Below are 14,170 nucleotides of genomic sequence, written 5' to 3' on the forward strand. Positions count from 1 at the left end.
GTTACATACTCAGGTCAGGCCATATCTGTCTCATGAAAGCAAAATCCTTAAGCTGCACCCATCAACAACTGCTTCTGACACTAAAAGAATTTAAGAACACCCTAGGACCATAAAGCTGAATCTTCTGGCTCTATTCTCTCACTTTACAGATGAAATATCACATATCCTGTACCCCATCCACTCCCCTAGCCAAGCCAAACCAAATCAAACCAAACCAAACCAAAACCAAGTGAGTCGAGACCAGAATAATGATAGAACTTATAGAACGGGCAACATAAAATTATGGAAAAATAAATACAAGTAGTCATTAGACATAAACCACCTAGAGAAAAGGAAACCAGTCCTGCTTTTAAATAATTTTATTTTTTTCTAATTTTGTGTTACTTTAATTTCCCATAGCACCTTGGCAATGTTGAAAACAGAAATACAAATACAAGGATGTTCTCATTTTAACATAATAAGCATGAGCATGTGTCACACCATCTTTTTTTGGGGGGAGGGGCAGTTTGGACAATAGAAACAAACTTAAGCAATGGACAAAATAGAAGCTGGATAACTGGTTCTGATCCCCGACCCCGAACATTTAACAGGGGTCACTCAAAAGACATGTAAATCAGGCAAATAAAAAAAAAAATCAACATTGATGTTGATGTTTCTTTATATAGACTGATCAGTGTTTTGCGGTACAAAACTGAAAATAAAACCATTTTATTTTTATACACAGCCTGCTGACATCTGAGTTGTACTTTTAGGAACTGTCTACTCCACAATTCATAAAAAGTTGTTAGTTTTTAAAAACAAATTATTTAATAATCAGGTGATTTTGAAAGAGAATTTATTTTTAACCTGAACACAGATCCTCTTTCAACTTCTTAAAACGTTTCATTCAGTTGATAAAAACTGAAAGGTCTATGTATTTTCTTGGAAGCTCAGACTAGCTATGTTAGCATACGCCAAAAAAAAAAAAAAAAAAAAAAAAAGGCCTAAAGTTAAATTAATGGCCACCAAATTGTAAGGAAATCTAAAAAATTAGGAAGAAACCTCATCTTAAGAATTTATAAAAACCCTCAAAAGGAATACACGGTCTTCTTGCTTTTCTCTTTTGTGTAAAAATAAACAAAATACGTACTTTTCAAATATAGTTAATACACATGCCCAACACAAATATCAAGAGACTTAACCCCAGTGCCATTCAACTGTGTCAAAGTAAAACCAGTGGACATTTAATAAGCCAAAAGACTAAATATTAAGGCCATAACTAATAAAGCTAAAGAAAGCATTCAGTAACTTTTAAATACTATTTTCTGCTCCAGCAGATGCAAATACTCCATCATTAAGCCTTTTGCAAAGCCAACCTGGTTATTTAAAAAGGAATGTGAAACAATATTCAAGCTACCTTAATTTTAGGAACCAAAAATAAATAAAAAAATCGGCATGTCATTTGAGATTACATGCAAATCAAGCACATCAGATGACAACAATAAATCCTTATTACTGAAAGATCTTATCTTCTTTCAAAATCCAAGTGAATAAAATTTAGATGGATCACTTTTGAATGCCAGTGTCTATATTTGCAAAAATGAAATCACTCAGAGTAGAGACAGGCCCTAGATATCACAAAAACCTCAATTATCAGGACAGAAAATGGAGACAGGATTTACAGTATCTCCATACACCTTCTCTATGAAGTGCAAAGTGATGAACTTGTGTGACTCTTGTTCTCTTCATGCAATAAGAACGACAGAAAACCACCATACTATACACTCAGTATCATTTGTATCTATTTTTAGCCTCCAACAACCCAAGGAAATGTTAAGTCATAAAGATGAAGAGAAAAATTTGACATTTAAATTTAAATTCCTCCTTCTACAGAACCAAATAAATAGTTGAACTACCACAAACACCCAACCCGCATCAGTTACAGAGAACTGCTGGAAAAAATCCACACAGTTTCACACAACTCATAGGCATCATTTAGATACAAACCTTAAATCTGCTGTAATAAAATAAATGCTAAATACATACTGTGAATATATATATTACACACATACACACACAGACACACACACACACACACATATTCTTCCCTATACATCCCACCAAATTGGGAACTACTAGCTGTAATGAGGCAAATTAAATTAAAAACACTATATATTATATAAGAAATGTAAAAACGATGTCTTCAAATTTCTACTTTCAATAACATTTTGAGTAAAAAACCCAAGAACACAGTTGCTTTCTTCAAAAAGACGACTCTTTTCTTGTGTTTCAATTAGAACATTTAGTTTTTAGAAGTTGGGTGGACTAACAGTAAGTCACACAAGCATACAAGGAATATAAGCCTATTTCTGTGACACATTGTAAAAAAGTAATGTTTCATTTTAAGTGCAATAATTAAGTTTATAATCCTTACCAAGTGATTTTTATAAAATGTTTATTCTCTTAAATCCAATGCATTCACAGAGTGTTAACACTTTAAATGTTTATCAATTCCACCAACTGCAGCATTATCTAAGTAAACCAAAATAAGCACTTTTATCATAGATGTAGTCAATGATTATTAATACTTTTTTTTTTTTTAAGGACCTAAACTTCCCCCAAATTTCAGCACAGGTAGTTTTATTGTATGTTTCATCTAGTAGATGATTTTTAAAAATAGTGTGTAGAAATGAATAGTTTCAAACTGCTTAAATATATTATACCATGTTATCAATCCACCAAATCAAAAGCAATTACCAAGCTGAATAATAAGTTACAAAGAAAATATAATCCTGGCTTGTACAGAAATGTGCAGTGTTTAGTTACCTACTAATACAAATCTCCAAAGCTTAACTTAGAGTTGGAAGAGGAGTTTCACAGTAATGTAATTTTAACCTCCATTTACATTCATTTTCATATATTACTAAGATGTTTACTCTATGTCACAATGGTGCTTTCCAGTGTTCACAATTTACAGTTTCGATTTGTACATATGTAATTTACTCACATAAGGGACAGTTATTACTATTAAAAACTATCCCTAAAAAGAAAACAAAACCCCACCTTACATGGAACTCTGAAAATGGTATGACTTAAAACATTAAAATGCAACATGGTTTTTAATATTTTAGCCATTTTCTAAACACCAGCATGTAAACTTGCCTACTTAATATGACAGCTACTTTATTCACTGAGAAAGTATGTATTTTCTTCGACTATCTTTCTCACCTTAACTCAAAAATCTCATGACTTGCTGGTTCTGTTTCTGTGAATTCCAAACTGTAATTTTTTTTTGGGGGGGGGGGAGAGAAAGGGAAGGAAGAAGATGATAAAATACATTGTAAACAGAAAAAGGTTACCCCCAAATTAAGCCTTTACATTTTTTTTTTAACCTCTACACTATTTAACACTTTAAGAAATCAGTTACAATGTTTCATCTTTAACACGAACACAAATTACTGTAGGGTCAGTCTGACCTACATTCTGGGATCTAAAGTTCTAAATACATGAACATAAGAGTTAACTACTTCAATGTTCAATCAGAGATTTAGAACAGTTATATGATTTGACTAAACTGGTCAAGGCAGTTAGAAACATACAATTCTGTAGAATATTGGTTATTCTGCTTTTGGGGGTGGGTAGTCAAAGAACAGAGAATAACAATGAAGTAACAAAAAAACCTGTCTCCTATTTTAGAGTTGGGTTGACAGGAAATCACAAAGCAGTTTAAACCTCTGAAGTCCATTTGACCTATCCACTCAGATGTAAGACAAAGTTTTGATTTTTTGAGTAACCCCTTTTCTTTCCTTGAGTATCAAACTGATTGATAGTCACATCTCTAAGTACAATCAGAGTTTAACAGCTTGTTGAATGAAATATTAAGGTCAAAAAGACAGACTGAATTTCAAAATGGAAAAAAAAAATCTACTCAAGTATTACATTCAGTTTTTCAAATCATTTACTAACATGACAACAAGATTTGGCTTCAGTCACTCTTGCACACACTCACACAACAGGCACCCCAGCCACTGATCTGCTTTGCAACACAAGGCCATATAGGCAGAGATGGCATTCTCCAAGCCAAACTTTAAATAGATTAAAAAAAGTAATTTCTAATTTTACAGAAATGCTTCTTCAAAAAATATTTTCTCTCACTCCCTCATCTCCTGTACTGAAGGATGTGTAATATGTTTTTTTCTCAAGCTAAATCTGAACCCTCAAAATTGATTCTAGGCAGAAGATCTCTGCAAATTAAAATCAAAAACAAAAATAGAAAAATTATATTTTTATATGTATACATATATATATATATATTTATACTGATTGGAATCCTCCAGCATTTTAAAATCATTTTAGAGATGAATTTTGGGATTCTACTGCTCACAACTCCAAAATCCATAATGATTTAAGGACATACACTTTTCTGTTTCCTTCCTGGCTACCCCCTCCCCTCCAGAACAGTTCAATATAGCCACGGCTCAAGTTTAATGGGAAGAGAGAGAAGTTTTTGAATAGTTTTTGTTTTTTTTACTTTGGTGATCTGGGTGGCACATATTGCTCTTTGCCATTACGTCGAGTCACTCCCTGAGGTATAGCCCTATGGCCAAACTGGCGTCTCTGTTCCCTGATTTTTCCAGCTGCTCCCCTGGGAATGGTATTGCCTCGGAAGCTAGAATACTCCTTACTAGCCCTTGCTTCTGGCTTCTCATGTGATTTCTCAATGGACTTCTCAGGAGCTCCATTCTCTTCGTTTTTGGTGGGAGACACTACATTGGAGCGAAGTTCTCGTAGTGGCTGCACAAGAACTGGAGATGGTTCTTTAGGGGGCTTCTGGCATACTTCAGCATAACTTAGCTTTCGAGGTTCCTTTGAAGTGGAGAAGAAACAAATTTATGGTACACATTCTCTAAATAATAAAGTACAAAAAGGATAGTGTGTCCCACAAGAGAATCAGTAAGTTATCTTCTAGGAAAGGGCAATAGGCACTTTCATAACACTATTAAAGTTTATTGGTACAATCATTTTTTTAGGATTTTATTTATTTATTTAGAGAGAGTGAAAGAGTGAGAGCGTTACTGAGGGGGAGGGGCAAAAGGAGAGGGAGAAGAGGACTTCTGAGCAGGTACCCTGATGCGGGGCTTAGCCCCAGGACCCCGGAATCATGACCTGAACCCAAGGCAGATTCTTAGCCAACTAAGCTGTCCAGGTGCCCCATGTATTGGTAGAATCTTAAATTTTTTTTTGTTGTTGAAAATAACAAAAAGTCTTGACAATTTATATATGATACAGTAATTTCACTTGAGGAATTTATTTGAGAGATGTTCATGTCAGCACTGTTTATGGTGATGAAATAAATTGGAAACTTAAATGTATAATAAGAAAGGACAGATTAAGTTAATAATGTACATTCATATGATGAAATAAAGTCATTCTATTCTCTCTTCCTTGGCTACAAAGATCCCCGAGATGGATTCCACAAGAATCTCAACAGAACAGCTGGGAACCAATAATAAACTAATAGAAGACTAATTAAGAGTCTTAATTATCTCACCTGAAAAAAAAAAAAAAAAAAAAAGGACAATAGGAGTGTTATTAGAATGGGACAGGATAAAGCGTGTGAAAAGTATTCAGCACTGGTCTTAGCATAGAGCAGGCATTCAGCTGCCATTGTGCTATTATTAAACAACAAAATAAAATGTCCTTAACCTAGAAAAAAGGAACTACACCAAAATACAACTAGTTATATCAATGAATGAAAAGTTGTGACAATTAAAATGGGAGTGGCTGTCATAAGACTTGTTACACATTATTTAAAAAGACTTTCCAGGGGGCTCAAAGCCTCTTTAGCCCCAAAATAATATATTCATCATAACCTAAAAAAGAAGCTTCAATTAATAGAAGATGATCAAAAAGTCATTAAAACAACACATAATGGGGGCACCTGGGTGGTTCAGTTGGTTAAGTGTCTGCCTTTGGTCCAGGTCATGATCTTGGGGTCCTAGGATCAAGCCCCACGTGGGGTTCCCTGCTCAGCTGAAGCAGAGAGCCTGCTTCTTCCTTTTACTCTGCTCCTCCCCCACTAATGCTCTCTCTCTTGCTCAAATAAATAAATAAAATCTTTTATAAACTCCTTTAGCTTCATTTGAGGCAGATGGCCTCCATTTGGCTACTTCCAAATGTCTCTGCTCCAGCAAAGACTTTTGTGGAGAATAAAAATCTCATTATTTAACCAATTATTTTTTTTCACATATTAAATTCATCAAGTTACCTGTAGGGCCACAGCTACAGCTGCATTTATGTTTATATTACATGGTGAAGCACTATTTGTCCTTGATGGCTTTGCAGTACTTGGGGGAGAAACTGTATTTGTCTGGTTGAGCACATCCTTCTGAACAGTGGAATCCTCTACTGGATCCTTTTCTTGCTGAGTTGTGCTAAGGAAAAGAAAGCTTAACATCAGACTTAATACAGCATACAGAAACAGCTGAGCACATGATCAGAAGAGAAAGTCACCTTAATGTGGAAGATCTTCTATATTGAAACTGTACCTTAATGCAGGAAGCTCAGCTGTACAAAGAGGACTGGTACTCATACTTAGTTGCTGTGCAGAGGTGCAGTCTGTCTGTTCATCCTCTGCAGGCAATGGGCAACTAACTCTCAACTCTTCGTTATCCTTAAAATAAAAACATATTTAAAAATTAACTCATATAGACCCTTCTCCAAATGGCCAATAAGCTCTTGTAAAGATGCTCAATCATCATCAGTCATTAGGGAAATGCAAATCAAAACCACAATGAGATACCACTTTGCATTCACTAGGATGTCTATAATCAATAAATAATGTCTGTGATGAAATGGAGATACTGGAACTCTCATACACTGAGAGTGGCAATGCAAAATGGTGCATCTTGGAAAATAGTCTGGCAGTTCCTCAAAAAGATGAACAGTTACCATATGACCCAATAGTATATACTCAAGAGAAAATATGTCTACACACAAATGTTCATAGTAGCATTATTTTATAGCAGCCAAAACACTGGGAACAACCCTAAATGTTCATCAATTGGTGAATGGATAAACAAAATGTAGTATATCCATATAATGGAACATTTCTGTGCAATGAAAGGAATAAAGTACCGGTACATACTACCACAATGGATGAACCTTGAGAACATTATGCGAAGTGAAATAAGCCAGTCATAAAAAGACTAATACTATATGATTCCACTTATATGAGATACCTTGAGTACTCACATTTATATAGACAAAGTGGAATGGTGGTTGACAGGGGCTGAGGGAAGGGGGTAGTAAAGGGGAATGGGAGTCAGGTATAACAGGTATAGTGTTTTATTTTATTTTTTAAAGATTTTGTTTTGTAAGGAATCTCTACACCCAATGTGGGGCTTGAACTCACAACCCAGAGACCAAGAGTTACATGCTCTACCAACTGAGTCAGCAAGGTGTCCCCTACAGCATTTTATATTTACAATATAAAGAGTTCTGGAGATCAGATGCACAACAATGTAAATGTATTTAATACAACTGAATTGCACACTTTGAACAATGCTTAAGATGGTAAAAATTTTTTAAGGATTTATTTGAGAAAGAGCGTGTGTGTGTGTGTGTGAGAGAGAGAGAAAGAGAGAGTGAGAGAGGGAGAGGGAGAGCAAGCACACATGTGTGCACTAGAAAGAACACCTGAATTGGGAGACAATTTCAAGCAGACTCTACATTGAGCGTAGAGCTTATGTGGGGCTTGTTCTCACCTTAACACCCTGAGATCAGGACCAAAGCCAAAAAAATTGAACCACCCAGGCACCCCTTAAGATGGTAAATTTTATACAATGTGCATTTTGCCACAATTTAAAAAAGAAAAAGAAAAACAATAGTGAGTCTTGGATATTAGTCGATTGATGAATAGAAATTTCAGCAGGTTCAGAAAAACTTTGTAGGAAATATAGACAAGAACAAAAATTAAAATTAGGAAAGCCAAAACAACAAAATCAGAGGTTCAATCTACAAGGTACAGTATCAAATTAAGAGTTCAAGAAAAAAGAAAAAAATGAAGGATTTATCGAAGAGATAATACAGGAAAATTTTCTAGCATGTAAGGACGAGTTCCAGACTGAAAGGGTCTACCCAGTGCAATAAATTAAAAAAGAGCCATAGCAAAAGACACCTTCACGACACTTCACTGGATACACCAGGGATAAATAAAAGATCCCAAAGGCCTCCAGAGAGGGAAAAAAGAAGTCACAGGAGAATCAGAATGAAGATTTTTGGAAAGGATCTCCAGAAGCCTGATCATTTCCTAAGCATGATACAAAAAAACCCCCACAAACCAAGAAGACTGATAAATATGAACCTACTAAAATGAGAACTTTTCACTCACAAATACTAAACACTGAAAACAAATCATAATTAGTAACATACATAACTGACAATGGATTAGTATCCAAAATAAAATTTAAAATTCTATGAATCTGTAAGATAAAATACAACCTAATAGGAAAAAAAAAGCCAAATATCTGACACTTTACAAAGAGAACTCAAATGGCCAATAAAACATGAAAAGGTAACTTAACCTCAACAGTAATTAAATTTTAAAAGATGCCCTATCACTCAGCAATTCCACTATGTACAGACCCTAAAAACAGTGTGTATGTGTGGTTAGAACATTCACAGCAGAATTGCTTGTAATGTCAGAGACAACAGTGTCCATCAACAGTAGAATAATGACATTTTAACAAAAGACTACAATAGTGAAAAATGAACTAGTCATTTGTATCAACAGTGACAAATTTGACACAATATAGAATGAAAGAAGTAACAGAAGAATACATACTCCATTTATGTTGTGTTAAAAAACAGGCACACTGAACAGTATGCTCTGTAGGTTAGGGGTTGACAAACCAAGGTCTGTTGGCCAAATCCAGCCTCTGACTTTTGTTGGTATGGTCTATGAGCTAAGAGTGGTTTTTAAGTTTTTAGCATACAGCTCACAAGCCTAAAGTAGTTACTATCCAGCCCTATTCTACAGAAGAAGTTTCCCATCTTGGAATACTAAAACTATAAAGAAAAGCAAGAAATGTATTACTGCAAAGTCAGGATGTTTATCTCTGATGAGGAGGAAGGGAAGGAATAGGAGGAACTGTAATAGGGGAGGGGAGCCATATGGTATTGCTAAGATGTTGGTGATATTCACTGTCCACAGTTGTGGGTTGGGATTACAAGGGGAAATACATCTTATTATTATTCTTTAAAAATATGTGTGTATGAATCACACTTCAGCAAATGGGAGAAGCCATCGATGGTAAGACACATCATTATTTTATGTATTACTAAGAAAAAACACTGCTACTTAAACTACAATAACTTTCAATTATAGGATAGTCTGATTTTCAAAGGTAGAAAACATGAAAAAATGTCTATCTTAAAGCTGATGAAATGAATGCAATATTGCACAATTTTTTTTTAAACAAGGAAAGACAAAGAAATACCTTCAAAATTCCATGGGAAAATGATTTCTAGTACAGAATTCTACAGAAATAAGCTACTGATGCAATGTGAAAACAGAAAAACATTTTTAAATTTATACTAAAAAACACTTATTCAGGAAGCTCAGGAAGACGTGACCCACCATAACACAGCAAGAAAAACAAGAGTAAGAAAAAGAGGATCCAACATGAGAGAGTAAGGAAAATTCTCAGGATGATGGTAGTCAAGTCCCAGCTACACAGTTGTGTAGTAGGCCACTGAGAGTATAAGAAAGGAGAAATAATGGTAATATACTATGAGGTCCAGTTATGAGGGGAGAAAAAGGTAATACCAAGGGGTGACTTATAAATGATGGTATATCCTAATATAACTGGCAATGCTTTTTACTTTCTTAGTGATACTAAAATAATGGGCATCTTGTAATGGATGGTATCCTAGATATGATGCAATACAGTATACAGGGAGGAAGAGAAAAGTATGTTGGCTTGAGAGAGCTAAATCCTTAGGTTCTAAATGGAAAGCTAATAGACAATTCCAAAAATTGGAAAGTCAAGAAATGAAGTATATTGGGATGTCTGGCTGGCTGTCAGTGGTGCACACAACTCTTGATCTTGGGGTTGTGAGTTCAAGGCCCACATTAAAAGCCCCATACTAAGAAGAGGAAAGAGAGAGAGAGAGAGAGAGAGAGAGAGAGAGAGAAGAAGAAGAAGAAGAAGAAGAAGAAGAAGAAAAAGAAGAAGAGGAGGAGAAGAGAAGAGAAGAGAGAATGAGTGAGCAGTATAACCATGTTAATTAGAAACACAGGGGAAAAAAAAAAGAAACACAGGGGAAAACAATAGGAGAAAAAGTTACTAGAGTCTTTTTTTTTTTTAATTAATTCTTATTTATTTATGATAGTCACAGAGAGAGAGAGAGAGAGAGGCAGAGACACGGCAGAGGGAGAAGCAGGCTCCATGCACCGGGAGCCTGACGTGGGACTCGATCCCGGGTCTCCAGGATCGCGCCCTGGGCCAAAGGCAGGCGCCAAACCGCTGCGCCACCCAGGGATCCCAAGTTACTAGAGTCTAAGTGGTTGCAGGGACCTACTATTTTTCTCCATAAGCCTATGTATGTATATATAAAATAAAAACAGAAATTGAATTAAGAAAAAAGGGGAAGAAAGTGAGAAAAATTTGTGTAGTGTAAAAAGCACTGGAAGAGGTCTACACTCAAAAATAATTTTGGATGGGATACCTATCCTAAAGGTCAATGTCCTAAACTTTTGACATCAACTCTCCATTATTTGAAAGCCTGAGTTTACCAAACTAACTTAGGATTCATTTATATCATTGACTAATTATAGACACCTAAGCACAAACAATACTTTCCACCAGCTTGCATTAATTGATTCTACCAAACTGAGCTGACTGATTCAAAGACATGCAAAAGAGAAGAAACATTTTATTGGCCTGTGTAGCTTTATCCTAGATCTTTTTATAATACTCAAAGTAGGCTGACAATCCCATGAATAAAAACTATGATAGAAACACATATTGCAGGGCAGGCCCGGTGGCTCAGCAGTCTGGCGCCGTCTTCAGCCCAGGGTGTGATCCTGGAGACCCGGGATTGAGTCCCATGTTGGGCTCTCTGCATGGAGCCTGCTTCTCCCTCTGTCTGTGTCTCTGCGTGCCCCCCCATCCACCCCCCGTGTCTCTCATGAATAAATAAATAAAATCTTAAAAAAAAATAAAAACATATTACGTGCAAATAAAACTTCAAATAATAACTCCAAAGGCCCATAAGGTAAAAGATTGATGCCTCAGTGTTTACCTTTTCTTTGTAGACACCTTTAACAACATCAGACATTCTACTCTCCAAAACAAGTTCACCTGGAGTTCTTGATGAACTTCCAGGTAAAGGAGGAAAATTTGAGGCTAGTAAGTCAAACTTTGGTGTTGGAGCCTTTGCTTCAGCTGATGAAGACTGGGGTCTCTAAAAGACACAAATCATAAAATAGGTCACATGCCAATCTCATTCTCCAATCCTGTACCACAGAAGCTGAAAGCTGCAAGGAAACAAACAAAACTCTATGCTAAGACACAGAACATAGTGTATGTTTTTCCACTACAATTCCTGGCTTCTTGTTTCAGTTGAGCTTTCATTTTTCGTTATCAATCCTACTTACCTTTAGTCAACTCCCTCTCCTGTTCCTTTTGCAAACTTTGTCACTCTTAAGCCTGTTACCCAATCTCCACTATTTGCTTTCTAAATTTGTGATATTCCCCCTCCAGAACAAAAATAAAAACAAAAACCCCTATTGTGACCTCAATTTGCCATCAGCTTTTCTCCTTTCACATAGTCTGAAGAGAGCAATATCCTTCCTTGAAAAATCTCCTGATCTGCCCTTCCAAACCCACTGTCCTGTATACTCTGACAAGCCTCTCACTTGTACTTTCTCCCCTACTTCCTCATCACTACTAAAACTGCTTTGACAAGTCACCAATGCCTTCCACAATGCAAAATCTGACAGACTTTTTTCCCCCTAAATTCATATAGTGCCTGGCATGGGAGTTCATTCCTCCTTAGCTTCTGTGATACTGCTTTCTCTTGATTTTCAGATCTCACAAGCAGTTCCTTTTCTCTCTCTACCCATTCACTTTGACAGTTTTAGTTTCTATGTGGTTACTACTCTTTTCAATTCCATACTTTCCCTGTGTGATAGCTACTATTCATGACTTCAACTGTTACCTATATGCAAACAACCCTTACCAACAATCCTTGTTCACTTTTGGTGACTTTTTGGCTACACTCCACTGGAAATTTATCAAAACTCACTGAATTGCACACTTATAACATTGTTAGCCCAGACCTTTACCTTAAATCTAGACATCCGTTTGCCTTTTAGCCCTCTCTACTCACATTTTGCTTGGATACTTCAAATATCATAATAAATAACCTCATTCTTTTTTTTTTTTTTTTTAATAATCTCATTCTTCAGCTCAAAGCTACTATGTTCCCAAAGTTCCCTTCTTTTTTTTTTTTTTTTTCCCAAAGTTCCCTTCTTGACCACTCTATTTAAATTACTGTGCAGAGTTCCCTGAATAATTTTATCCACTCTTAGGATTTCAATTACTTTGGGTAAGCTTGCAAATCCTAAATTTTATCTCTAGCTAAAATCTCCTTCCTGTACAAAGGCACCTTCACTCTGCCTTTCCTACTGGAAAGCATGCTTGTCTTCTTTTTCTTCACCCCAACCTTCAGTTCTCAATTCTTGATATATTTTCAACATATTAAACGGACTTCAAAACTAATCTCTCCTCTCCTCAATTGTTCAGGGCCACTTAAGGATTCATGTGGACTACTGTAATAGTATCCTAAGAAAGTTGTTGCCATATCATGGCTACTCATGGTACAGAAATTTATAAATGAGAAAACAATACTGTTTTAAAAAGTTCACAGTGAGCCCTAAGGACCATTCTGTGTGTTATAATGCAATACGTTTTCTTTTTACTACTTTTGTATGTCATATACTTGTATGTATGTATCGTATATGTAGCCTATATGCTATATGTATGCTACACTTATATATGTATACAGTTCACTTACTTATACATGTAAAATAAGTATTATACTACAAATTTATGATTTGTCTGCAAATTCTAGGCAGGGTGTTCTTGAGACCTCTGTGTGTTCCTACATCATTCTGATTTCTCAACTCCTTTTGCTCTCAGTTAAGATATGGCAAACTGTGCTCGCTTCGGCAGCACATATATACTAAGATATAGCAAACGTTCCCCATGAACAAGCCACCAAAAAAACAAAAAACAAAAATGTGACTAATTTGAAGGTAAGCCAAAATTTAAACAAAAATATGTCTAGAACCGTAAAACAATTTTTTTAATCTATAAGCAGCGTTATAAAATTAGTGGATAAGTAGTAGGTAGAAAATTGCTCCCCGCAAGTAACAACAGTTTCCAACACCATCCAGAGAGCTTTATAAGTGAATGATAAACTTTATCAAGTTGGCAAAAAAAAAAAATATATATTTATAGGGCTATCAATAAATGGGAACTTTTGTTCAATGTCTGTCAGAATGTAAATTGGCACAACCCCTCTAGAAAGCTGTAAGCCGGCAGCAACTTACTGAATTGTGACCCAGAAATCCTATTTCTAGGGATTCTCCTTCAGGTGTTATTGCACACACATCAGAAATGATGGTTATATGAAATTATCATAGCACTGTTTGTAAGATTGAAAGATTCAAACTACTTAAATTTCCATTAATAAAGTAATAAACTTTCCATTGAATACTTTCATTTTTAAACCATGTGAATATATTAGGTATTCAAGTAATTCTTAAAAACCATGAGTAACCCAGATAAAATCCCTAATTATATATGGCTTTAAGAGTGGGGAAAAAAAAAAAAAAGAGTGGGGCAGGTGGTAGCAGTGGATATTTTAGGGTCAAAGCACAGGTTCTATTTACTTTTGCCTGATATAATAATCAATAAAACAAAAACCTGGAAAGACCAACCACAAGCCAGTGCCATACTAAGTCACAAAAATAAAAAATAAACGATTAGATGTAATAAAGGTAAAAAAAAAAAAATACTTACTGGGACTCTATCATCTTCCCGTCGTCTTCGACCTCTGAAAAGAGTTCTCCTTTTAACAACGACAAAAAAGGTGAGGATGATGGGAGGTACAACTCATA

At 35.5% G+C, this 14,170-nt stretch overlaps 1 protein-coding gene across 9 annotated transcripts in view; it reads right to left on the reverse strand.

The window, feature by feature from the left end:
• Nucleotides 1-344: 344 nt before the first annotated feature.
• Nucleotides 345-14,170, reverse strand: part of LARP4 (La ribonucleoprotein 4) — a 222,137-nt gene continuing 208,311 nt past the window's right edge. For all 9 annotated transcript variants that reach the window (XM_077870095.1, XM_077870092.1, XM_077870093.1 and 6 more), the window contains 5 exons: nt 14,073-14,121; nt 11,287-11,448; nt 6,528-6,652; nt 6,248-6,413; nt 345-4,845 (listed from right to left, as the gene is read on the reverse strand). In XM_077870095.1, coding sequence (XP_077726221.1) covers nt 4,507-4,845; nt 6,248-6,413; nt 6,528-6,652; nt 11,287-11,448; nt 14,073-14,121 — 841 coding nt within the window. In that variant the 3' untranslated portion in view covers nt 345-4,506. The remainder of the gene's footprint in view (nt 4,846-6,247; nt 6,414-6,527; nt 6,653-11,286; nt 11,449-14,072; nt 14,122-14,170) is intronic.

The sequence above is a fragment of the Canis aureus genome, chromosome 25 (genome assembly GCF_053574225.1).
Source record: "Canis aureus isolate CA01 chromosome 25, VMU_Caureus_v.1.0, whole genome shotgun sequence".
Lineage (NCBI taxonomy): Eukaryota > Metazoa > Chordata > Mammalia > Carnivora > Canidae > Canis > Canis aureus.